The sequence below is a fragment of the Meles meles genome, chromosome 1 (assembly GCF_922984935.1).
Source record: "Meles meles chromosome 1, mMelMel3.1 paternal haplotype, whole genome shotgun sequence".
Taxonomy (NCBI): Eukaryota; Metazoa; Chordata; class Mammalia; order Carnivora; family Mustelidae; genus Meles; species Meles meles.
In genome coordinates, this window is record NC_060066.1 from 176,229,708 (window position 1) to 176,257,651 (window position 27,944).

General features: G+C 37.9%; 1 protein-coding gene across 2 annotated transcripts in view; it reads left to right on the top strand.

Moving 5' to 3' along the window:
• The first annotated feature begins 771 nt into the window (after positions 1 to 771).
• Positions 772 to 27,944, top strand: part of FAF1 (Fas associated factor 1) — a 495,897-nt gene continuing 468,724 nt past the window's right edge. Inside the window, exon 1 of one of the 2 annotated variants that reach the window (XM_046003527.1) lies at positions 772 to 816. In XM_046003527.1, the coding sequence (XP_045859483.1) occupies positions 787 to 816 (30 nt within the window). In that variant the 5' untranslated portion in view covers positions 772 to 786. Of the gene's footprint in view, positions 817 to 2,260; positions 2,748 to 27,944 lie in introns of those variants that run through there. The other variant, XM_046003533.1, reaches the window with a different exon arrangement.

Consider the following 27,944-nt stretch of genomic DNA (forward strand, 5'->3'; position numbering starts at 1 on the left):
CAGAAGAAAGACATTGATGTAAAAATGCAAATAGAGTCAGGGCACCTGGATGATGCAGTCCATTAAGCATCTGACTCTTGGTTTTGGCTCAGGTCATTATCTCAGAGTCCTGGAATCATGTTCTGCATCAGGGTCTATGCCAAGCATGGAGTCCACTTGAGATTCTCTTCTTCCTCTGTCCCTCCCCCACCCTCTATCTCTCTAAAATAAATTTTAAAAATGCAAATAGAGTCTCTCGAATTTGATTAATAGTATTATACCAATGTTAATTTCTTAGTTCTGATAGCTGTACTATGGTTATGTAAGATGGTAACATTAGAGGAAGCTAGATCAAAGGTAAACACATATAAATATAAAATTATGTCAAATGAAAATTCAGCAAAATAATTTTATCACATATATTTGAAAGAAATATGAAATTAAAATTCTTTTTCAAACAGTAACAGTAAGATCAAAGAACATGGAGATTCCAGAAAAAGATCTTTATTTGAATTAGGCTGCTCTGTGAGTTAATGTAGATTAACTATGAGAATTAATTAAAATTATTTTCCTTTGCTCATGCTTATGTACAGAGAATCTCTATACATTTTTATTATCTCAGTTTATGAAATTGTTTCTAAGAAAATTCTGGGGAAATGAAAAATAAACTATTTTAAAATTCAATATTTATCTTTCTTTCATTTCATTGTTCGTAGTGGACAATCACTCTGGATGCTGGGTACCCAACCCATGAATACCTAGGTCAAAAGGAGGACTCAGTCTCAGGAAATGTACAAACTTTGCAACATGGAGGGTGAATTGCAGGGAGGCAACAGGGTAAGTGGACAGAGCACTAGTTTTGACCTAGTCTTGAATACTAGGTCTGTCACTTTGTAGCGTGACTTTGAGAAAATTCTTAATTTCTCAGAGTAATTTTTTATTCTGTAAAATCATTGTAAGAATGAGATTGGGGCAACTGAATTACTACACTTAAACTGCTGGTACTGTGTTTCACCTTGTGATTCACACGTGTGTGATATTTTGAAAATTCTTCCTATGGGATGGCAATTAAAAAATACATTCAATTCATGTGATTATGGATAGTTCTATTCCTTACTTAGCTAATTCTGGTCTAAATACAGACTATTGCATGAGAGTTGTATGCCAGGCTATCTTCATCTAAGAAAACACAGGTTGAACCTAGATCTTTAGAACAGCATAGTGCTCTTCTTTGTCTTCAGGGAACACAAAGATGGAGGCCTTGGTCAATATGGTCATTTCACTAGCATCTACTTTATAGCACAAAATCAACAATCTTACTTTACAATTTCAGGGTTTAATGTACTTTGCAAGGCAAGTCAGTGCTCTATTACAGCCCAGAAGATGATATTTTCCCAAGTCAAAGTTAAACGTATCCCACTGTAACTTTTCCTCCAGTGACAATTACAAACTGTCACACTTCATTATGTAGTCTTTGATTATTCTTGTCTCAAGGCCGTTCAATTTCTGACCATAAATTGAAAATTTAGTAATTGGTGTTTCAATATAATTTCTTCGCTTATAGAAGTATTTTAAATTGACTATATTCAAAGCTGGACTCAAGTTTTAGGTCTAAAAAATAAATGTTATGCTGCAGGAATAGAAAAGTTTTTATTTGTCATAACTAACAAAAAAAATGCTTCTTTTCTTGGTATCTATAGTCTCACTTTTCTTAGCTTCCATGTTCACCCAAGTCGATCTTAGCAACCTGGTTACCTCTGTGTAACCAGAGGATGAGGTTGAGGATGCATGAGTCAGGGGGCCTGGGATTGAGTGTGCCGGTGTGTAAGCAGGTTTTGGTAGAGAGGTTGAGCCTAAAAGAGTGTATATGAAGTTACACTTTGGTTAAGCTTTGTTAGAGAGAACGTACGTTTATGAAATTCTGTTTGTAAAACGGGTTTTTAGAGTGTTGAGAATTGATTTGTGGGGCTTGATGTGTACTTATGTGACTATTTAACCTCAAAAGGCTTAGAAGCTGATACCTGCCCGAGCCAGGAGGAGGCAGTACCCTGAGGCCTTTGCTTAATTCCGAACTGGAATAACCTGATGCGGGACTAGCATCTAGCAACTAGCTCCCGCAGTTGCTAGTTCGGGACCCTGCCAGCGGCGCGCGGACGCCCGCCCGGTAGTCGCGCGCCTAGCTCTTGACAGGAAGGCAGTCACGTGGCAGCCGCAAAGCACCGCTTTGCGACCTCGATGACAGGCAAAATGTGCGACAGCCTTGGCGCCGGCCAACCAGGGGTGGAGGCGGCGGCCAGGGAGGAAGCGGAGGAGGCGGAGGCGGCCGTGGGGTTCACCCGCCTGCTCGTTCGCCTGGTTTCCCCGCCCCCGCCGGTCTCACCGCTGCCGAAGGGAGCCGGTTGCGCGCTGTCGTAACCTGCCCTCATCCTGGACAGCAACAGGAAGACCGGACCCCCATCCAGACCAACCTCCCTGTCAGGGCGGCTGCGGCGCGGGCTCTGCTGGCCGCAGGCGGGCAGCCCGGGCGCCTGAAGGTTACCGAGTGCATGAGCGCCTAGCCTCCCGCGCTGCCCCGCCCGCCGGCCAGCCGGTCCGCCCGCCGGCTCGCCCGCCAGCCCCTCGGCGCCCGGCGGCGGCGGCGGCGGCGGCGACGGCCGCAGGAGGCGCCGTTTCCCTCCCAGGTGCGCGCTTCGCTCCCGGAGCCGCGGAACTCGGCGGCCGCCATGGCGTCCAACATGGACCGGGAGATGATCCTGGCGGATTTTCAGGTGAAGTATATGGCCCTCTTCTTTTTCCACCTCCAACCTCGTGGGTTCCGGGTGCCAGAAAGGTTGCCTCTTCTCAGGGTTTGTTAGAGCATTGCGGTGGTGTGTGGTTTGGGCTTTTATACGGTACGTGGCGCGCGAGTCCGAGCGCGCGCGCGCGCGCCTGTGTGTGTGTGTGTGTGTGTGTGTGTGTGTGCGCGCGCTTGCTTTTTATACGGTACGTGGCGTGTGTGTGTGTGTGTGTGTGTTGAGCCATGTACGTGGCGTGTGTGTGTGTGTGTGTGTGTGTGTGTGTTGAGCCATGCGGGAACGTGCAATTCATATACTGGGTTGGGTGTATGTAGAATTTGTTATGTGTGGATTTGTAGGGTGGGGGGTGTTATAATTGGTTTAGTGTATGTATGTGGACTGTGTAGTATGGAGAATGGGTAGAATTTGGGGATATTAAGTGGGGCTTTTAAGTATGGGTTTTTTGGGTCAGGAGTTTCGTTTTGTTCTTTGAGGAGAGTGTGCTGTATGGAGTGTGGGTGTGGTGTATTGTATTAAGGGATGAGTAAAAAAGAATGGGGAGGAGGAGGCGGTGAAGGTAGTGGTGAGGGTATGGTCTTTTTCAAGGAGAAATAAACATTCGAGACTTTGCCTTATTGGAATCTTTGGAGGGTATGAAGATAATAAGGATGTGTCAGACTATATATACAAAAGTATCCTCGGTGAATTCATAGCCCTAATAAATTGCATATTTGCGGTTTCCCTTCTCCTACAGATTTGAATTGCTTGGTGTGTGTTCTAACTCCAGGAATAATTTAAAGATAAGCAAAGGTTATTCCTTCACTTAGCCCAACTGTAGTTACACTAATATATGAGTATCTTAAGGAGGCCCTTTGAAAGTAGAGTTGTACCCGGTCATGAAAGACTTGGTATTAGAACTAATGCCCTGTGCACTCCATCTTTGCCTTTTGAAGTTTGATGAAGAAAGTATTGTAGTGAGATATTTTTAACCATTCATTTTAGCATTAACTTAGAAGCTACTGTTATGTATAGGCAGAATTTTCTAACACTGTCATCACTGCACATGGTCTAACACTAGCATAGTAGGTGATAGTTTTTCTTACAGAGATTTTGATTGGCTTCTCATTTCCCTCTTTCTCTGATTTTCCTTATTTCATAACTTAATATTGTGATGGTCATTTCCAGAGTTTGCTCTTTATCTTACCCAGTAGGAGTATATGATTTATTGGGAATATGGATAGATCTGTATTTGATTATACCATAACTTCCAAGCTCAGACAGAATAATCGTTCTGAAATTAAAAGTTGACCACAAGATTTTCGTTTTTTGTAGGATTACGACTGGCCTGAGATTTTAAAATTTCATCTATTTATTTATTTATTTTGCGTAAGTCTTTTATTCTCTTTTTGTTTTTTTCATTCACCAGTCTTTTATCTAATGTGGAATGTGGTTGTATGAAAAAGAACTCTTTTTAGGAGTATTTTGCTCTGTTATAAAACTGCTTTATAGAAATGGCTTTGGACAACAGTAATCATAGTTTACCTCACTAAAAGTCTTAAGGTAATTATAACTTTGTTTTGATTTCCCCTATTTTTTTTACTTCCTTTAACAACTTGTAGCTGTTTGTTTTCTTTCTCTCTCTCTTTTTAAAAGATTTTATTTATTTATTTGACAGACAGAGATCACAAGTATGCAGGCAGAGTGGGGGGGGGGCACGGAAAGCAGGCTCCCTGCTGAGCAGAGAGCTGAATGTGAGGCTCCCTCCCAGGACCCTGAGATCATGACCTGAGCCTAAGGCAGAGGCTTAACCCACTGAGCCACCCAGGTGCCGCAGCTGCTTGTTTTCTTATTTGTGACAATTAGTGTGCTTACTGTGAACTTTATATTCGCCAAGGACAGGAAATTTAGGATTCTTGTACTCAGAGACAAAGTAAGATTTTCTGACAAGTATTTGGGATTTTATCTTGATTACATTACTACATTCTGCTGTTTTTCTCTTCAAACTGAGGGCACTGAGCTGAGCAGTTGTTTACAGAATGGGAAAAAGCTATGGTATTCTGTGGGGCTCTATCCCAGGATTCTGGGATCATGACCTGAGCCGAAGGCAGAGGCTTTAACCCACTGAGCCACCCAGGCGCTGGAGAATGCCATAGCTATTTCCCATTCTGTAAACAGCTGTTCAGGTCATTGTTTGCCAGATGGTGAAAGTTTATTTCATATTGTCAAGTAGGTAAGAACGTTATTGGTAGAATGAAATGTACACATAAATAAAATATTTATGAGTAAAAAGAAGACACATATAGAATAATACAGATACAGAATAAAAAGTACACACATATTAAGTCCATTAGCCTTTGTGTTTTTAGGAAACTTGTATTCCTCTCATAAATGATTCCAGATCATTTTGCTGTTGTGGTCTTACTTTTAAAATCAATTATTCTTTCTTTCCTTTTTTTTTTTTTTTTTAAATTAATTATTTATTTATTTGACAGAGAGAGAAGTCACAAGTAGGCAGAGACAGAGGGAGAAACAGGCTCCCCACTGAGCAGAGAGCCCGATGCGGGGCTCGATCCCAGGACCCTGAGACCATGACCTGAGCCGAAGGCAGAGGCTTAAACCACTGAGCCACCAGGCGCCCCTCCTTTTGTTTTTTTTTTTAAAGAGTGTATATATTTATTTGACAGAGACATAGCGAGAGAGGGAATACAAGCAGGGGGAGTGGGAGAGAGAGAAGCAGGCTTCCTGCTGAGTAGAGAGCCTGATGTGGGGCTTGATCCCGGCACCCAGGATCATGACCTGAGCTGAAAGCAGATGCTTAACGACTGAGCCACACAGGCGCCCCAAAAGTCAATTATTCTATTTTTTAATATTATGTGAGCTTTTTATAGGATTAGCTTTTAAAAATTAGCATTTAGGGGCACCTGGGTGGCTTAATGGGCTTGTGATCTCTCTCTCTCTCTCTGTCAAATAAATAAAATCTAAAAAAAATAGCATTTATCCCGTTATCAGAAACTAGGTTATTTTATTTTTTTTTAATTTTTTTAAAGGTTTTATTTATTTATTTGACAGACAGAGATCACAAGTAGGCAGAGAGACAGGCGGAGAGAGGGGAAGGGAAGCAGGCTCCCTGAGGAGCAGAGAGCCTGATGCGGGGCTCGATTCCAGATCCCTGAGATCATGACCTGAGCCAAAGGCAGAGGTTTAACCCACTGAGCCACCCAGGTGCCCCGAAACTAGGTTATTTTAAACATTACAGTTCAAGTCTTGTAATGTAGATACTTGATTGATTGGTTTTGTCTGTATCTGTGCAAATCAGTTTCTCCCCAAAATTGAACACATGACTGTGAAATTAATAATGATTTTGAGACCTCAGTGCTGCCTTTGTAGAAAGGAACATGATTTTTTAAAAAAAGTTTTTATTTAAATTCCAGTTAGTTAATATACAGTGTCATATTAGTTTCAGGTGTATGATATAGTGATTCAGCACTAACATGCAATGCCCAGTACTCATCACAAGTGCACTCCTTAATCCCCATTACTCATTTAACCCATCTGCCTCATCTACCTCCCAACATCAGCCCCTTCTCTATAGTTCAGTGTCCACTTCTTGATTTGCCCACCTCTCATTCCTTTTTTGAGAAAAGGAAATGATTTTTGAAGATCACATTTAAAAAAAAATAAGTTGTAGATTTAGCTGATTGCTAGGTAATAAGTTCTTAGAAATACAGTACCTAAATATGGAAAAACTAATTTTTTTAAAGATTTATTTATTGAGAGAGATCGTGGGCACATGCTCTTGCATGCTTATGTGGCAAGAGGGGAAGGTGTAAGGGTGAGGGAGAGGAGAGAAGCTGACTGCCTACTGAGCACAGAGTGGACTGGAGCCGGGGCTTGATCTCACTACCCTGGTATCATAACCTGCGCTGAAATCGAGTCCCATGCTCAATCCAATACATAAAATAGGAGATTTTGAGAGAGAGACCATATTCATATAACTTTTATTGCAATATGCAGTGTTGTTAAAATTCTGTTTTGTTATAGTTATTAATCTCTTACTATGCTGGATTTATAAGTAAAACTTTATCATAGGTAGGTATGTATAGGAAAAAACATAATATTCGTAGGGTTCAGTACTATCCTTGGTTTCATGCATCTGTTGGGGGCCTTGGGACATAACTTGTAGATAATGGGAGACTGCTGAACCACATTTTGTTTATCCATTCATCTGTCAATAGACACTTTCATGTTTTGAATATTGTGAATCATTAATGCTGTTATGAATGTGGGTGTACAGTTAATTGTGTGAATCCTTGCTTTTGATTCTTTTAGGTATATATCCATATGAATTACTGAATCATATGGTATTTCTGTTTTTAATTTTTTTGAGGAACTGCCAGCCATAGTGGCTCACCACCAAAAGTTCAGAGGCAATGACAGCATCATGTTTAATGAATTATTTGTAAATTCAACTCTGGGCAATGAGTTTATAATTTGTAGTAGTCTAAGAAAAATCAGGTGTTTTTGTTTGTTTGTTTGTTTGTTTTGTTTTTTTCAGATTTTACATATTCATCAGAGCACAACCAGGGGGAGTGATAGGCACAGGGAGAAGCAGGCTCCCTGTTGAGCAAGGAGCCTGTTGCTGCTCCGTTTCAGGACCCTGGGATATGACCTGAGTCGAAGGCAGGCACTTCACTGACTGAGCCACTCAGGTGTCCCCAAAATCAGTTTTAAATGTAAATAGTGTTAGCACAGTGTATTACTGGTAAAGGAATGAATAGAGTAGTACACATACAGTTCTGGCTGGCCAGAGCCAGGAGGGGGTGTAAAGGAATTTCCTGAAGAGGCAGGCATTGATGAATCAGGACTTTTTTTTTTTTCTTCCTTAATGTCTCTTTATAACAAAGAGATGCATTCAGGTGAAAGTTCCAAATCTTGTTCTTTATGTAATTACAGAATTCTTTGCCTTTTTTTTAAAGGTTGAAGTGTAGAACAAAAATCATTTGATCAGACTTTTGAGATGTATTTGGTTTGCTTATAGATATGAAAATAACTATCCAAATGGAATTGCAGTTGCTATTGAATAATTTCAGTAATACTTATTATTTTGGACCCATATGAGCAAAGGGTGCTATAGCTGTTTAGGTTAGTCTCACATATTTTTCTATTTATATTTCTCTGTTACTGTATAATGTAGAGATACAGATCATAGCTTTACTCAAGTCAAGGAAAAAAAAAAGGAACAACTTTTACTAGTAGTAATATATATTTTTTAAGCAACAAAACCTTATCTGCCTTGCAAAAAAAATATTTTTTTCTGAACCTAGTTCTAGTGGTTGTAGATTGAGTCTATTTCTCCTCTAATTTGACTTTGATTTTGGTGTTACTTTCAGTTATGTTTCGTGGATGACACTGTTGTGCCTTTGTTTTCCTCTCCTTTCCTGGTTTTTCAAGCTAGTAATACCTTTGCTGCTTAAATTGCTTTATGTGTTTTCATATATTGGACTATCTTACGTTTTCTTTTGCCTATCTGTCGTCTTCTCTTGGAAGCATGGACTCTTCCATGACACTCCAGTAAGTCACTTGAAATTAGTTTCTGCCCCTTCATGACATTTCTTTCTTCTAAATGAAGCTTTGAATCTTCTTTCTTTTTTAGTTTGACAAACTGTACAAGTAGAAATGGTATTGATCCGCATGGATAGGTATCTTTTGTGATGTTGTGGTTTGGAGACCAAACTAAGTATCGATGGAACATCATATTTATATCCTGGGAGGTTACCTTGGCAAGAGATTGAGTACTGTGGCTGAAAACAGTCTTGTTACTGTCCTTTCTTTCCTTTCTCTGCTGTCCTCTTTATTCATTAGTGGGACAAGGTATTTTTTGTTTGTGTTTGGATTGTTGGTAATTGGAATAATGAGATTTGTCATGTAGAATAAAGTTTAGTTATTTAGTGGTTAAGAGCATGGACTTTGAGGTCAGATTGCTTGGATTTAAATCATAGTACTGCCATTTGTACATCTTGTGATCTTTGACTACTCATTTCACACCTCTGCCTCAGTTTCCCTTGAAAAATGACAATGTATGTAAAGTTACTAGAACAGGTGTCTGGCATAGATAGAGTTCAGTAAGTTTTAGTTATTTTCATTTTTGATAATTTTAAGGTATATACTTGTTTTCTGTATTTTTTCCTTTTGTGGAAATTGAGGCCAGAAAAAGGAATTGACTTGTCCAAGTTCATGCGTTGGTTTGAAATAAAGAATTTATCCAGGTACACGAAAGAGTGTTTATTTTCTAGCTTAATGTGTCAGATGGCTTGGATTTCTAGAGGAAAAAAAGACTCACCATTCAGAAATTTCTCCAAATGATAAAATTTACATACAGTATGAAAATTTACATACAAAAAACAATACCTGGCATATAGCTAGACATGCCAGAAGAGAGGGAGGGAGGGCCTGGCATTTTGATTGTTCCTAGACTAGCATTCATTCCAGTCTAGTGCCATGCTTCTAAGTTTACAGGTAGTCAGAAGCCACGGAATGAAGTGTCTTTAGATTTGTTGAGCGTGGTTGGATTGATGCCTCTTGTTTGCCAGACTAGGTTTATGGACTATGTAGATGAGGAGTTAGGAAAATATAGTCTATAAGCTGGCTACCTGTTTTTATCCGTAAAGATTTACTGGAATACAATGATAGGTATTCATTTACCTATTGTCTGTGACTGCTTTCTTGTTGTAATTACAGAAATGAGTAGTTGAGACAGAGACTTCATGGTGCATAGGCTTAAAATATTTATTGTCTGGGCCTTTAATATAAAGTTATTTCAAGACCCCGCCCCCCCCAACAAATACTTCTCTTTCCAGGTTTTAGTAATTGCAAAGTGCTAAAACATTTGAGTGCTTTACAAGTAACATGATAGGTTATACACCTCTATAGGAAGCAGTTGTTAGAACATTGCACTTAGGCAGACTAGAGCTCTAGTTTTTTTGCTTTGTTTTTGTTGTTCTTTTTTGGTTCTGGTTCTCTGAGCAAGTCATTTATCCTTTCTGGCTCTGAGTTACTCAATCTGTGAAATAGAGATTTGTTTAAAGTTATATGTACCTGAAAACAGGACTGGACTAGATCAGGTATTCATATAGAGTCTGGACAATCACTTGGCAGCAGGGAGGTTTGAGGACATTCAGTTATAATTTAGGTAATTCATCTGGATTAGGGATTGGCAAACTACATCCTGAGGGCCAGACTACCACCTATTTTCGTCAGTAAAGTCTTATTGGAAGACAGTCATGCATATTTGTTTATATATTGTCTCTTGCCAGTTTTGCCCTCAATAGCAAAAGTTGAGTAGTTAGTTGATTACATGGCCTGTAAAGCTTAAAATATTTACCTTGCCCCCTTAAAGTAAAGCTTGTGATCCTTGATCTAGATAAGTGGTGTTCAACTGTGGGTGATTTCTGTTCCCAGGGAACATTATGCAATGTCTAAAGACATTTCTGGCTTTTGTAGCTGGGGGATGCTGCTGGTAGTTAGTGAGTAGATGCCAGGAATGCTGCTAAACATTCTGCACAAGACATACCTTCAAAATGAAGAATTATCCACTTTAAAATGTCCAAGTGCTGAAAAACCCTGATCTAAATTACTAGTTCTCAAACTTGAATTTGTATAAGAATAACCTGGAAGGCTTGCTAAACTGTAGGGCCCCACCCCAGGTTTCTGATAGGGTAGATTCTAGGTGGGACCTGAAAATTTTCATTTCTGTCAGATTCCCAGGTTAGGCTGCTGCTGATCCAAAATCTACATTTGGGAATGACTGATCTAGATGACTTTAGATGTTACATCCATTCCTGTGATTTTTTTGATTTTGTGGTCTTAAGTACTATTCAATTTTTGTGACTTAGGAAAATTGAGTATTTTATTATATGTCATATGCCTGGTGTGGGGCTTAAACTCATGGTCCCGAGATGGTGGAGTTGTATGCTTCACCAGCTGAGCCAGCCAGGTCCCCTGGGCTCTGTGCCTTTATATCCTTATTTTTTGCAGCCCTCTAGAAAAACTTCTGATTATCTCTCAAAACCTGTCAGCTGCCTTTTGCTGATAACATTAGTACCATGTGCCCAGTTTTAGGGTTAATAATTTTGTCTTATTTATCTTTGGTATATTACTCTTCTCTTGAGTCTTTTTAAAAATTTTAAAAATATTTATTTATTTATTTTAAATAAATAATAAAAAAATAAATAAATAAAATAAAAATAAAATAAATAAAATAAATAAATAAAAAATAAAAAAAATAAAAAAAAAAATAAATTTCTGGCACATGAGCCAGAAGGGCAGAGGGTGAGGGAGAGGGAGAGAAAATCTTAAGCAGACTCTGTGCTGAACACAGAGCCTGATGCAGGGCTGAATCCCAGGACCGTGAGCTAATGACCTGAACCAAAATCTAGAGTCAGACACTTAACTGACTATACCACCCAGGTGCCCTTCTTCTTTTGAGTCATATGCCAGATTGTCAGTAATCACTTTACGTATTTCTTCTCCCTAATGTCAGCTCTTTGAGTGAACAGCTGCCTGGGTCTTACCATCTTTTTCTGCAATATCTATAAGAGGTTCTCAGTGAATATTTTTTGAAGGAATATTATGAATATTAGCTGTTAGGGTACAAATAGAGTAGAATTGTAAGTTTGCATGTTAGTTGACCCTTGAATAATGCAGGGGTTAGGGGCAGCAATCTGTCACATATTTGAAAATGCAATACATAATTTTGACTCCCCCCAAATTTAACCAGTAATGGCTTATTGTTGACTGGAAGCCTTATAATAACATAAGCTGCATTTAACACGTATTTTATATTTTATATGTTTTATATGTTGTATTTTTACAATAAAGCAAACTAGAGAAAATGTTAAGAAAATCATAAAGAAGAGAAAATACACAAATAGTAATGTATTGAAAAAAATATCCAGGTGTAAGTGGACCCACGCAGTTAAAATGTGTAGTTGTCAAGGGTCAGCTGTTTAAGCATCTATCATTTGTTGACATGATTTTGAATAATAAAATCTGTCATTGAGAATAAAAATTGTGCTATTTTTGTCGAACTGAGGATTGTAACTTTAAAGTGACCGATTTACAGAGAAGTACAAAACACCTCTGTTCTTGTTTAGCATTTATAGAGGGCTCAGTAAGTTAATGTGGCAAAATGCAGGGCTCGAGGTCAGTAACTTTGGGAAATTTGAATTGCTCTGTGTCAGTCACTGTTCTTGATTTTGGTTTCACTTTCAACTTTTTTAAGGCAGAAATTTAAATTTCAAATCAAATTTGTTTACCATGTTAAATCATTAGCCATTGACTTTAAGGTGAATTTGAGATAATTTTAAGAAGCAGTTTGTCAGGGGTGCCTGGGTGACTGAATTAAGTGTGTGCCTTCGGCTCAGGTCATGATCCCAGGGCCCTGGAATAGAGCCCTACGTCAGGCTCTCTGCTTGGTGGGGAGTCTGCTTCTCCCTTCCTCTCTGCACCTTCTCCCACTCATGCTCGCTCTCTCTCTCTCTCTCTCTCAAATGAATAAATAAAATCTTAAAAAAAAAAAAAGCAGTTTGGCAGCATTCACAGAGTAATTGTACCTGTCTTTATACTTATTTGTGGTTATAGAGAAATAATTGTGGTAGAAAGGATGAGATGTCAAGTTGTGGTAAGAAAAGCAGAAATGTTTGCAGGTTATGTGTGTACGTTAATGGCTTTAGAGTTAGGTTTCAGGCACCTGTTTTTTTCCTCTTCCATTTTACCTTGGTTCCCTGGATTCTTTAGTGATTGAGCCATAACAGTATAGTGAGAGGAAAGCTTTGTCACATGTGCCTTCTTGGCTACCCACTTTCTTTCTCCCAAGGGAAAAGTAGTGGTTGAACTTGTTTTTTTAAATACAATTTTAGCTATGTAGTAAAATGAGGTGGAGACAAAATTGAGCATTTTTATTTTAGGTTTAATGGGGGAGGAATGATAAAATTAGCATCTAGCTTTTGATTGCTTTGTATGTGCCAGGTACTGTGCTAGACTCTTAACAGGTAAAATTTACAGTGACCCTATTGGGATCCATTGATACAGTTCTCCATGGTTTCTGTATGTCTTGTGATCAGCGACATTGCTTTTATTTCTGCTCTCTTTTCAAGGACATTTGTATAGTGAGCTGCCTTGGGAGATAGAGGTAGTGCCTCCCTTTGGAGCCAAGGGTAGGCATGCACACCCTTTGAATTTTGAGAGATTTGGGTTTTCTAGGTTCTGGGTTCCTCTTCTAATGCAGTCCATTGCATGTGTAGGTATCACTTGGCCTACTTTGTGTTTCACTATGGGAAGTGAACTAGGGAACTACATAAGAAAATCCTGATATTCTGACTATGAATGTTGTCAAGTCATAAAGTTCATTGTCTCTAATCCAGGAGTCTAGGTCTTCTGCCAGCATCTATGAAACTGGCAGGCTAACTTGTTAGCTTACAAGTAGGGTAAAAAAATATCAGATCTTGCACTGCTTTAACAGTCTTGGCAACAAGGATAGTGTGTTGATAGACATGTGGTTTTTTGGAAGAGGAAGGGTGAGGGCCTTATGGTCTGGTTAACAGAATCTGAGGGAAGTCTATGGGAATTCATAATGAACAAACTGTCAAGTGGTTCTCTACTTTATTGCCTGTTAATGGGGAAGGATTAGGGAGATGGTTGCAGACTGAATACCAGGAAGTAGGTTCAAAGACAACCTGAACATTCCTCTGGCTGTTGCTAACTCTTACTAACCCTCAGATATCCTCTCTGGTAGATGGAATTTTTTTCATCAGTCTGTCAGTCAGATGCAGAGTCAGACTCACCCCAATGTAAAAGTAGTACTAAGATTTGTCCTGGCTGAGCAGAAGGTTCTGCTTTTTTTAGACAACATTTATAGACCTTTGTACACTTACACTTGAGTGTGAAAGGAGGCAAATTTGCAACCTTTGTGGGCACAAAGCGAAGTTGTTAGAACTTTCAATGGTTTGTTTGAGAGGTGAGAGGATGGGGGTTCATAATGTCTAATGGCTCAGCCCTTCCTTTGGGGAAATCTTTATTCCCTATTCACTGTCTAAAGCAAAGTCAGTGGGGTCCTCAATTCATAGAGGTTTCCCTAAACCTGGGCCTGGTTCACCATTGGTTCAGCCAAGCCAAAACTGATTGTGTCTGCTTGTCTTCAGGGGCTGTTCAGCCTCTGTGCTAGCTATGCAGACTGATAGTGGATCTGATTATTTCGTTCAGTGGCTCGAACTTGAGGCTGTTCTTCTATCTCTGGCCAATACTCTCCTTCATGAAACTTGTATTTCTACTGCCCCTTGGCCTGTTGCCAGTGCCCTAGCTTTTTGGTCTGCCACTTGGAAACTGTAGACTGGCAGATTAAAGACAGCTCTCTTTGAAGCTTTGAACCATGGAAACAAATTATAGCTGCTGATCAGACTGTCTGGATCACTCATGTAGATGCCCACAATAAGGACCTGTTCTCTAATGAAGTCTACTGAAATCAAGCTTCTGATTGAGTCTACACTGCCCAGAGCCATCATTGTTGTCTGGGTCCATCCATTATATTAGATGTGATAACACATCCGCTATCATAAACTGGGTGTAGACTTAAAGACTCTTTATTTCTGATGCAGATGGCAGCATTGCTGTACTTGTGATTTCTGCCCAAAATTGACCTGCTTGTCATATAATGAGAGAAGCCACATTTCATGGGATGTAGCCCTGCTTGCTTTTAACAAGTTTAATACATTGGATCTTTGACCTCGCATTCATAAGTATCAGTGCTGCCTCACTGCTGTTGATACTTTTTCTGGTTATGGTGTTGTTCTTCTAGTCTTATTAGCTGACTGGCAACACCATTTTGGCCTGTGAAACTTACCTTTCTTTTGGTTTTTTGGCTTTCTGGACCATTTGCATTCTGACAGTGGTGCACTTTTTCTCTCAGAAGCCACTCAACAGTGACCTTGCTAATCAAGATACTTAAGGAACCTTCCATGCTCCCTACCATCCACAGGCATCTGGATAAATGTTGAACGTTGAAAATTTTTTTTTTTTTAAGGAAGTCACTTATGCCACTGAATGCAGCTATGCCCAGAAAGGGATCATCTCATCTTGGTCACTTCGTGACCCAGTAATAGGGGTGGACGTGGTGGGAGGTTATATAGCCCTGTTTTGAAAATGCAGGTTAAAAAAAAAAGATTTATTTATTTATTTGAGAGAGGGAGAGAGCAGAGGGGCAGAGGGAGAGAGAACTCCAAGCACTCCAAGCAGACTCTGCGTGGTGTGCAGAGCCCAATGTGGGACTCAGTCTTAGGACCCTGAGATCATACCCTGACCAGAAAACCAAGAACTGGATTCTTAACTGATTGTGCCACCCCAAGCATCCCTTGAAAATTCAGATTCTATCCTATTTCTGGTCATGAAGCTTCTTTTTTCCTCCTACCTGCAGCACAGGGCCAGGCTATTGGTATACCTTTAAAAAAAGATTTTATTTATTTGAGAGAGATTGAGAGAGAGAGAGTGAGCACAAGCCAGGGAAGGGGGAGAGGCAGGAGCAGAACCCCCATGGAGCAGGGAGCCCCATGTGGGACACAGTCCCAGGACCCTGGGATCATGACCTGAGCTGAAGGCAGATGCCTAACCAACTGAGCCACCCAGGCACCCCTCTTGGTACACCTTTTATGTGGCAGTTTGCAAAAGTTGGCTTAGGGATTCAAACTTATTCTCGTTCAGCCACCCAGATTCTCAACGTTGGTTTGACATGGTCTAGATCATAAGGATAATGACCACTGGTTGAGTACACTGCCTGTTGAGTTCCCTTACAGTGGACCATGTGGGTCAGTGGGACCATAATTGGGTTTCTATAGGTTTAATAAAAATTCCCTTGCTTGTCTCACACCTGACATTTCTAGGGGAAAGGCCTAAGTATGAGTAGGAGAAGATTGGAAAAAAAAGATGAAATTATAGCTACTGGAATGGAACATACTGATTTTGTGGCAGTGGAGGGAAAACCAACAATCTTGACATCTAGTAAGGAACACCTTAGATCCCAGAAGAAGCTTTGGGGAGGAGAGAGACATTTAGAACCACATTTGCAGCTTTCCTTATGAAGAAAAATGTCCTGATGGTGCTCTTCCAAACTCTTAGAGGCACATTAAATCTAATTGACTATTGGGTCTGCCATCCTCCCATTAGACTGCTCAGGTCTGTTCACCATTTGATTATTATTCCTTTTAATTCTACTGAGAAATCTATTGGAAACAGCAGGGTTTGCCCCAGCTCTTATACCTTCCATGCAAAACACCTGCCATTACCTTCTCATGTCTTCCATAGCCTTCACTCAGATATTCCGTGGGGCAGATTATTGGTGGCCTGGCCAACTGGGACAGTGTGAACTGACTGCCTTCATTCAGTCCTTTGAAAAACAAGGACTAGATTCAAACTGAAATTCAAACTGAATTTGGGAACTCTAAGGCTGTCATGTGGCTGGGAGGCCGTGTTGGGATACCGGTTGACTGTGTCTCCCAGGCTGATATAGGTCTTCCTAAAAATAATGGACTTTTGCACCTTTGAGTGTTTAACAAAACACCAGTAGTAGATCTTAGAGCCTTTGGTGTACTGTGGAGATCTCTCCAAAGTGACACTTTCCTTGTTTTCTTGGGGTAAAGCTTCCCGGAGTCATAACCAATTTATTTTTATGTACATCCTATAGACAGTTACCTCCATAGGGAAGTTATTGAATTAGAATAGGTGGTTCAAAATTTGTTCATGACTTTTTAGTTGACATGATCAGTGACACACCTTGGCCCTGGAAAACATTCTTACTAGTCTCAACTCAGTGATCAGCATTGTTATGGATGCTAAAATTGCCCCTGTAGGCCAAAGCAGAGTCTGTATAATACATCCTGTTAATGTTAATGATGTATGTACATGTAATGTACATGATGTTAATACATCCTGTTGTTCCTGGATTAATGCCTTGGGCCAATTGAAAAGGTTAATACAGAACTTTAGGGACAAAGCTACCAGACTTTCTGAGGTAGGCCCTGATGTTTTATGGGATTTCTTCAACTTATTTGGAGGTGGGACTCTGAGGAACGTGGCTGAAGGTGGGCCTCATCCTACTGCCTGTTGATAGCTGATTTAATTAAATGCTGTGTGAAACAAGTTGAATGGATTTAGTCCCAGTCCCTTGTCAGTCAGATTAATCAGAGTGGCCATTGGAATCGTATACTCATGAGAAACTTTGTCAGCAGCCAAGGTGGTTTGGAAGTGAGAGAGACAATTCTCTTTGTCTCATATTTGAGCACATCTTATGAATAGGGACAGTGGTTTTTTCAGCCTGTCTTTTCAAGGGTGTTTTATTGTAACCAGCTTAGATAATGTCTTATTCCAGACTGAAGGGCAAGTTTTCTTACAGTCTGGAAGATAAAGATACTTTCTTGCTCATGCAAAGGGTGGGCATGCTTACTGTCCATTAAAAAAGATTCAGGGTTCCTCTCCTGTAGTGGAGTCCTGTACTGCATGTGCATGTATCACCTGGCCCACTCTGTATGACCATGTGGGCTAATGGGACTTGGGAACTCATGCAAGAAAATGCTGATACTCTGGCTACTGCTGTTGTTGTGAGTAATAAAGTACTTTATTCTTAACCAAGGAGTTTTGTGTCTTCCTCTAAGATTCATGAAATTGTAACGTGCTAAATTGTTAACTTGCAAGTGAGTAAAATATTTGATCGTTCAGGGTTCTTCCCACCCTGTAAGCTAGGCAATCCTTTATTATGGGATTGATTTTGGAGATGTAATTATAATTACTACTGATGTTTACTCAGCATTACGTAGGCCTGTATGATAAATATCTTATCTGCATTGCCCAGTCTAATCTAATATCATTTAATTTGGGATAGCCATTATTACTATTCCCATTTTAAAGAAGTATAAGTGGAGGCGTGTCAGGAGGTTAAGTATCTAATGACAGGTGGTCATAGCAAGGCTGGGTTTGGAACTCAGAAATATGTCTATTCTGGTTGCTATTATAGTCGGATTAAGTAAGGTAAAAAGAGATGGGAATAGCTTGAGTTTTGGTGGTATAAGTGATAGTGCTTGATAAATGAACAGCATCTTTAGCTCTTAGTGCTTTAAATCTGTAATTATGTTACTGAAGGCATACCACATATTCATTTGTTCAACAGATACTTGAATTACTTCACATGTGTTGTAATGTGAGGATGTTAGGAATATAGAGAAATATGAGTTACCTGACACTGTCTTGATTTGTATTTTTGCTTGACAAAAATTTATTGAATACCCGCTTTGTGCCAAACATTATACTAGGTAATTGGGAGATTGCTACTTCATAAGGTAGTTAAAATAGCTAATAAAAGTTTACCTCTGTTCAGCTTATTTATTTACTGTAGATTTGTAGAGAAGTTCTTTTCCTGTCATATGTAGGCAACTATACCATTAACTCCTGCTATCTGAGCCCTAATTTTCTAGTGCTTTCCACTACTCTTTATCACTTGTTTGCTTTCCTCTGGATGCTTTTACTTATTAATAGCACACTTCAAAGGAGAAGCTTGGGAATGAACACAATATTCCAAAAGAGGCTTAGAGTAGAGCAGAATGGCCTCTTCCCTAATTTTGTACATTATATTACTATTAATGCAGTCACCTTACAATTTTAACACATTTTTAATGAGTAGTAACTTAAACCGCTATATGAATAGGTTTCACATATGAGCAAGGCATATCTTCCTCATCCTAAATTTAATCAATTGTATTTCTCAAGCTAAGTGGAGAACTTTATATTTATCTTCTATCCCTCTACCTGCTTTTAATCATCTGTCTAGAAATTTGCTCCACATCAGTTTTTTTTGTACATTTTCTTTGGCTTCTGCATCTTCCTTCCTTCCTACTGGCTCCCTTTTAACGAATTTCCAATTTAAAAACTTGCCAAGCTTCTCTCAGCTTAAAAATACTCTTCATCGATTTTACGTCCTATTCTGAATGTTTTCATATTTCTCTCCTTTCCCCCTGTATTTCTCTTAAAGTTAATGTACCTTAAGCATCTTTCCTTGTTCTTTTTTCCTTTCTACCCTATCCTATCACATACTTTTTCTTTGCATAATCATATACATATATATGTGTGTGTGTGTATATATATATATATAGGTTTTACTATCATATATGTATAATATTTATATATGCTGTGTAGAGCATATATGTATGTGCTATTTCTTTTTCATTATATATATGTTATCGACTCCTAAAGCACAGCCTCACTCCTAACTTCTCTTGAACTATATATTCATTTCCTTCTATAAGATATAAAAGTCAAGTTCGTTGGCGTGCTAACAAAGTTCTTTGTGATTTGGCCTTTTATAGGCTATGCTTTTCCCATTATCTTGTTCTGTAGTGATACTCTGATGCTTGTAATTTTCTTGAATTTATTTCTGTCTCTTTGCCTTTGCCAGTTCTCCCATTGTCTACCTCCCAGTCTTCTATTTATCCCTTAGAGTTCTGCATAGGCATTATTTCTTGTGAAGTCTTTTTTGACAGTTTCTTTCTCCCTCTATATTTCTCGTTCTTTTTTTTTTTTAATATATTTCTCATTCTTATACATGCATCTGTTGTTGCAGCTGTCACATTACTTTGTATGTAAATATTTGTTTACTTGTCTTTCTTACTAATTTGTGAGTTCCTTATAGCTAGAAACTAATCTTACTCATTTTAGTATTCCTAATGCCTAGCACACTTTTTGGCACCTAGTGTGTTCTCACTGAATAGTAAATTGAGCTGAAGTAGTTAGTTTTGAGCCTGTTTAAATAAGATGAAGATGAAAAGGATATGATTGATTTTTTTGGATCCTGATTTTGTCATCAGAATGCTGGCTGTTTTAACTTTGTGTCATTTGCATATGTAAATGAGCATCAGTCTGTTAACACTCTGAGTGTCCTGAAATTTGGAATTGTGTCAGTTCATCTCTGTATTGTTTGTTAGAATGTTTGCATTATGAATGTTTGCAGCATTCATGCTGCAAAGATACCATATGACTAGTAGCATTCATCTTTATTTCTGTATGTTATCTTTAAGAATAAAAGAGAAAAAATTTGTCAATTGCCTTATTGTAATCTAGATTTAAGGGATATATGTTATAGTCCTGATCTGTAAGTCAAATTACTAAAAAAAATTCTTGGTGTTACTTATTATGATGATCACACTTTCCCTTCTAAGGATTTATAGGGCAACATTTCTTTAAGATTTGTTTTAAAATGTGGCATGAGGGGCGCCTGGGTGGCTCAGTGGGTTAAAGCCTCTGCCTTCAGCTCAGGTCATGATCTCAGGGTCCTGGGATCGAGCCCCACATCGGGCCCTCTGCTCGGCGGAGAGCCTGTTTCCCCCTCTCTCTCTGCCTGCCTCTCTGCCTACTTGTGATCTCTGTCAAATAAACAAATAAAATATTAAAAAAAAATAAAATGTGGCATGAATTGATGACAAAGTAATAGTGTTAATTGTTTTAATTTTTCTATTTTTTTCCCTCTTTTGAAGTGCTCCTAGTATTCCTTCTATTAAGAAAAAAAATGTCCCCAAAGATGTCCTCTTGGTTATGTGGATATTATTGGCAAAATTTTTCAGTACCTTTGTAGGTAGTTGTTATAAGATATAACTTTACAGATTCAAGAAGCTCTGTGGCGCACCAAGTATTATTAATACTAAAAAAGTCATACATAGGCACATGATAGTCACATTGCTAGAAACCAGACATAAAAAGAAAAATTTTAAACACATTCTATGGAGAGAACAGTGACAATGGTAATTAACTTCTTATCAGAAACAGTGGGATAGGGCACCAGAGTGGCTCAGTGGGTCATGATCCCAAGTCCTGGTATTGACCCCTCAGTAGGCTTCCTGCTCAGCAGGTAGCCTGCTTCTCCCTCTCCCACTCCCCTGCTGTGTTCCTCTCTCCCTCTCTTTCTCTCTCTCTATGTGTCAAATAAATAAAATCTTAAAAAGGAAACAATGGGATAAATACAGGGGACAATGGAAAAAGCAAAAAATTATTAAACTAGAATTTTATTTATTTACTTATTTAAAAGATTTTATTTATTTATTTGACAGACAGAGATCACAAGTAGGCAGAGAGAGAGAGGGAGGAGGAAGCAGGCTCCCTGCTGAGCAGAGAACCGGATGCGGGACTGGATCCCAGGACCCTGGGATCATGACCTGAGCCGAAGGCAGAGGCTTAACCCACTGAGCCACCCAGGCGCCCCCTAGAATTTTAAATGTAGCAAAATTATCTTTCTAAAGTGAAAGTGAAGACATTTTCATAAAAAAAAAATGAGAGAGTTTGTTGCCAACAGAACTGTACATTATCAGAAATGCTAATGCAAGTTCCTTAGATTGAAGAGAGGTGGTACCAGATGGAAATGTGGGATATGTGGAAGAAGTGAAGATCTCTGAAAAGAGTATATGTGGATAAATATGAACAGTTATGCTTCTCTTTCCATAGTTTTTTTTTTTTTTTTTTTAAGATTCTAATTATTTATTTGACAGAGAGAGATACATTGAGAGAAGGACCACAAGCAGGGGGAAGTGGGAGAGGGAGAAGCAGGCTCTCTGCTGAGCAGGGCTCGATCCCTGGACCCTGGGATCATGACCTGAGCCACAGGCAGATGCTTAAGTGAATGAGCCACCCAGGTGTCCCTCTTTTTTTTTTTTCCCTTTAAGATTTATTTATTTAATGTATATATATATAGAGAGAGAGAGCATGGGGGAGGGGCCTAGGGAGAAGGAGAAAGAATCTCAAGCAGACTGTGCTGAGTGCACAGCGCCACTCGGGGCTTGATGTCACAACCCCAAGATTATGATCAGAGCCAAAATCAAGAGTTGGACACTCACCTGACTGCACCACTCAGGTGTCCGTCTTTTCATAATCTCTTAAAGAACAGTTGATTAGCACAAAAATAACAATATGCTATGTAGTTTTATATTTTATGTAGGAGTAAACTGCATGACAACAGTAGCTGAAAATACATAAATGGACTTTCTTGTAAGATTCTTACATTATATGGGATATAGTAATATTATTAATAAAAATAATATTAACTCAATAATAATAGTAACTCAAGGTACACTGACAAATTGTGGACGCATATTATAATTTGTAGAACAACCACTAATAAATAGAAGAACTGTAGTGAAACAGCCAATAGAGGAGATAAAAATAGAATACTAAAAAATAGACTCATCCTTAAAGTATGTAGATAAGGAAGAGGAGTGGAACAAAACCAATTGGGACAGATTCTAAATAAGCAGATGGTAGATAAACTCAGTCATATTAATAATTATATTAAATGTAAATAGACTAAACAGTAATCAAAAGGTAGAGACTGCTTCAGCAAAGGTCCCTGAACTCACCCCCCACCTCACCCACTGATATTTCCAAGAGTGTGATTTGGACTCAGCCACCACTTTCTAGGAGCCAGCCTGTACTTTCTTTACCTGCTTCCCTCACCCCTCCTACCCCGCATTTGTAATTAAAATTGTTTAAGGAAAGGCAAAAGAAAAAAAAAGTAGAGACTGTCAAATTGGATAAAAAAGTAAAAACTGATCTATATTGTTTACAAGAGGGGCATTTGAAATATAAAGACCCAGTTAGGTTGGAAATATAAGGATGAGAAAAGCTATACCGTGTAGACACTGATCATAACAAAGCTGGTGTGATTAATTAATATCAGACCAAGTAGACTTTAAGATAAGGATTATTAAGTAGAGATAAAGAAGTTCTGGCTTACTGTTTTTCTGCTTTCTAATCCTGGGTAAAACATGTGGCCTTCTTTTGTTTTCTCACCTATAAATTGCAGTTAATATATGAGCTCTTATGTTAGGCACTTACCTACATTATTATCAATCCTTGCAAGATGTTTATCATTTTTTCTAAAGTCACAGTGCTAATAGCAAAGCTTGGATGTGAAACCAGTTTGGCTTTAAGAAAGACCTGTTTTTTTGGTTTGTTTTTACTACACATTGTTTACTGCCAGTATACCTTCCTGTGAAGGACTATATCCTTTGGTTTGCTTCTATAAAGATTTACTTCTGTAAAGATATACTAATCAGAAGAGCTCTCCTGAGGTCACCTGTCTGTTCATTATGCCCTTTTGAAATCCATTCTTCTCTAAGTCATATACAAATAGCTTTATTCAAATGTTATTAATAGGCTGTGATTGAAAATTTTCAGTGTTAGCATTATGTTTTTATTGTTAATAAGTATCTTTTATTTTTAAAAATATTTTATTTTTAAATAATCTCTGCACCCAACATGGAGCTTGAGCCTACAATCCCGAGATCAAGAGTTGCCCACTGAGCCAGCCACGTGGCCATATCAGTACATTTTTAAAGATGCCCCTCTTCTGAAACACTTTGTTAACTGCAGCCCCAAATTTCCCTACGTCATTGTTAATTTACTTACATTTTGATTAAGGTAAATGAAAAAAGACGAACTATCTTAGATTATTGGAGTCCATTCAGAAAGACATATTGGCATTGTTGAGTCTACTGTGAAGTCTTTATATAACAAACAGCATAATGCATGTTATTTGCCTCTTAGAGTTGTAGAATATAAATTACTGATCTTTTCCATTATATTTATGGTTTCCAGTCAGACTGAATACTTACACTTTACAGTTTATAGGAATGCTATTAAAAAAGCCAAGTATGATTTGTTTGTATTTATTAAAGAATTTTACAAAACTGTAGAAGTGCTTTTGTTGTGTGAAGTACTCTGATGCCTGGGAACAGGAGCTATATATTTTACCCATAGTATTTCCAGACACTGCTTAGCACATGGTAAACTCTCAGATACTTTTTGGTAGTGGTTTGTTTTTTTTTTCCTCCTGATTATTGTCCCCTCAAAGTCTTGTGTAAAAATTAGTATGTAATGAAATTCCCATAAAGATGTGTTAAATGTTTGCTCCCTCTTGTGGTTATAAAGGAGAATGTAAGCTCTTACAATGAAATCTGTTCTCCAGTTTTTGTTGTTAAAAGATGTACTATAGTGTGTAAAATTTACCAGAATTTTTTCTCTTTTTGGAGAGATATTAATCCATATACTTTATCAACTCAATAAATTTTTTATTTCACATACACTCATAAGACATGCAGAATTCATGCTCCACTATAATTTTTTAATGTCCAGGATAAAGTTTATATATGTTAATTCAGGTCAGACCTTAATAGCACTTTCGAGCACACGCTTTCTCCTTTCCTGCATATAAATTATATGAATAATGAAATAACTTTTTGTGTTTTGATTTGAGAACGTATTGGTTTTAGATGTATAAGAGATTATTGGGAGTATTGTTTCCTAATGATGTTAAACCTTCCTTGTTTTGATCAAAGTGAAAATAAAAACCTAATTTTTTTTTGCCTTCACAGCTTTTACATTCAGAACACCTGACCACTTTTTTTTAAAATGCATAATATTTTTTATTCTAAGTAATTAATGCAATTAAGACTATTTGCAATGCAAATTGCATTGGGCCTTGGGAATGCTTTGACATGTAGAAAAATCTAACACATGTCTGTATATAGCCTTGACATTCTTTATATACTTACAGACTTTCAAATTACTTTGTTAGACCTCTTCATTTTGTTTACTTCTGTCATTAATAGAAGTTGACTTTCCTTTTGAGACTATTTTTGGAATAGAAACAATGTTTTTACCATTTCAGAAGAATTGTGTTGTATGTGCCAAAGACAAATAGCATGCAATAAATGTGCACTGTAATGTGATGATGTACTCTCAGCAGGGCTCACTTACTAGACAGGTGACTTGCTCCCGAAACCAGTCTAGCTGTGAGTGTGAGCTAGATCCTCATCTCAGCAAAATCACAACTTACTGTCTTTAATTGAAGCCAACAAAAAACCAAAATGTGGTATAATACTCACATAGTAAAGAATACAAATCATAAAGGATTTATGAACTTGCACAAAATGAATACACCCATGAAACCAATGCTCACGTTAAGAAAACGAATATAAGTACAACTTCAGAAGCCTTCTAGTCATTATCCCCTCATGCTCTAGGATAACCCCAGTACTTTGAATCTAACACATATATTAGTTTTGCCTGGTTTTAAACATTACATGTAAGAAACCATACAGTATGCTTTTTAAAAAAAATTGTGGTTAAATATACATGATTTTTTAAAAAATCATTTGTAAGTGTAGAATTCAGTGGCATTAAGTACATTCATTTTGTGCACCATTACCACCATTTGTCTCTAGAATTTTTTCATTTTAAAAAATATTTTATTTATTTGAGAGAGACAGCACAAGCTGGGAGGGGAGGTGGGAGGGGCAGAGGGAGAGAGAGACTCAGATTCCCTACTGAGCAGGGAGCCTGGCATGGGGCTTGATCCCAGAACCGTGAGCTGAAGGCAGATGCTTAACCCACCCAGGTGCCCCAAATTTTTCCATTTTCTTGAATTAAAATTCTGTACCAGTTAAACATTAACTCTTTATATACTTCTTCTAGTCCCTAGAAGCCACCATTCTGCTTTTTATCTCTAACAGATTTGACTGTTCTAGATACTTCATATAAGTGGAATCATATAATATTTGTCCTTTTATGTCTAGCTTATATTACTTATCATAATGACCTCAAGGTTTATCCATGTTCTAGTTGTGTCAGAATTTCCTGCCTCCTTAAGACTGAATAATCTTTTGTTTGCAGATACCACATTTTGTCTGTCCATTCATCTGTCAGTGTACCTTTGGGTTGTTTCCACCCTTTGGCTATTGTGAATGTGCAGCTGTGAACATGAATTACAAATATCTATTCAGGTTCCTGCTTTCAGTTCTTGTGGGTATATACCCAAACGTGGAATTGCTGGATCAAATGGCAATTTTACGTTTAATTTTTGAGAATGTGGTAGACTTTTTCAAATGTTTATTTTGTATTTTGTGATCTTATTAATTTATCACTGTAAGAGGTTTTTCTTTTTAAAGAATGAAGAGGATGGTCTATGTACAGTCATTTAGCTGTGATAAAAGATGTCTTTACTTTCTCAGCAAATACAGAGCCTTTTCTTTCTTTTTCTTACTTTATCACTTTGGCTATGATCTCTCATATAGTGTTGAAAGAAGTAATAACAGCAAACATCCTTATCTTGTTCCTAATCTTAGGAAGAAAGTATTTGGTCTTTCACCATGAAGTATAATGTTAGTGTAGGTTTTTTATAGATTTCTTTCATCAAGTTGAGGGATTTTCTTTTGTTCCTAGTTTGCTAAAATTTTTTAAATTATGAATGTTAAATATTGTCAGATACTTTTTTAAAAGTTCATTTACTTATTTTTAGTAATCTCTGCAGCCAGTGTAGGGCTTGAACTCAGGACTCTGTGATCAAGAGTTATATGCTTTTCCAACTGAGCCATATAGATTCTTTTCTTTCTTTCTTTTTTTTTTTTTTATGGTCAGTGACACTCATTTCTTCATGTTAAATCACATTTGTATTGCTGGAAGAAACCCCATTTGGTCATTGTCATGATGTGTTATCCTTTTTAATGTATATATACATGCATACACACACACAGACATAGACACATATACATACATATATCTATAATAAACATGTATGTATTATATACATAAACATACATATATATATATTCCTGGACTTTTTGTATCTATATTTGTGAAGAAAATTATTCCAGATCTGGAGAAATTGTGGACCCGTCTCCTGCTTCATGTCAGTGAAGTGAGTCAGTAGATCAGTGATAGTATGTATGTGCTACAGTAGCACCTTGTGCCATATCTAGACTTTTTGAGGGCGGTAATGCCTGTTGCTTCTCAGCTGCCTTCTAAACTTGTACAAATTTTTTTTTTTTTTTTTTTTTAAATTATGGCCACCCCTGACCTGAAACCTCTCAGGAAAGAAATTTTCAAAAATGTAATTTCAGCTTGGATAAATCTGAGATCATCTTGGCCATACCTCCTACACCTTTGTTTTTATTTTTCTTTTGTTCTAGACATTAAAATATAAGTGGCTTGCTTACTTTACCACAGTGTGTCTTGAATTATATACCATTTCATGTATAATAATGTAAGAACTTTATAAGGGTATATGTCTATTCCAGTCTTTGTTTTGTATTTTATTTCTACATGTTATAAACCTCATAATTTATTGCGATTATTTTTGCTTTAAAGAGTTATGTGTCTTTTCAGAATCTAAGGACAAGAAGTGTCTTGTATTTACCCACATATTTACCATTTTTGGCACTCTGTGTACATCAGAGATTCCATATGATATCACTTCCCTTCAGCATGAAAAACTTTTTACTATTGTATGTAGGAAAGATCTCTGGTGAGAAGTTTTCTCAGCTTTTGTTTATATGAATGTTTCTTTATTTTGCCTTTTCACTATATATTTTTTATTGAGGAATTAGATGCAGTGGTAAACTGTGTTGGGTGTATAAAAACATTCTGGCAAAGTAGGAAAATCATTAGGGAAATCAAGTCTTTCTTATCTCATAATTTTATTATTCTGCTATTTTAATAAGTAAAAGTCCATTTCTTTTGATGCTTATAACTTAAAAATGTTAAATTTATGTGAAATTCACATTCAGTGGCATGCACTTATCTTAAGCAATTTGATGTTTTTATAGCTGTATATACCCCTTTAACCATCACCCTAACAAAGATGGAGAATATTCCGATTGTTCTAGAAAGATTCTCTTGTGTTTACTCCAGTCAGTTCCCATGCCTCATAGGGATTCATTGTTCTGATTTCTTTCACTGTAAATTAGCTTTGTGTTTTAGTGGCTTTACTTCCCTCAACATAATTCTTTTCTGTTTCATCCATATTTTCATATATATGTAGCTTAAAAAAATTGTTGAGTAGTATTCCATTGCCCCAATAAAAATAGAGTACATTTTTATTGCTCTAGAAAGTCTCCTTCAAGGTATCATCTTTTTTTTTTTTTTTTTTTTTTTTTTAAGATTATTTATTGGGGTACCTGAGTGGCACAGTCAGTTAAGTGTTTGCCTTCGGCTTAGGTCATGATCCCAGCGTCTTGGAATAGAGTCCCTGCATCAGGCTCCCTGCTAAGCAGGGAGCCTGCTTCTCCCTCTCCCTCTGCCTGCCACTGCCCCTGCCTGTGCTTGCTCACTCTCTCT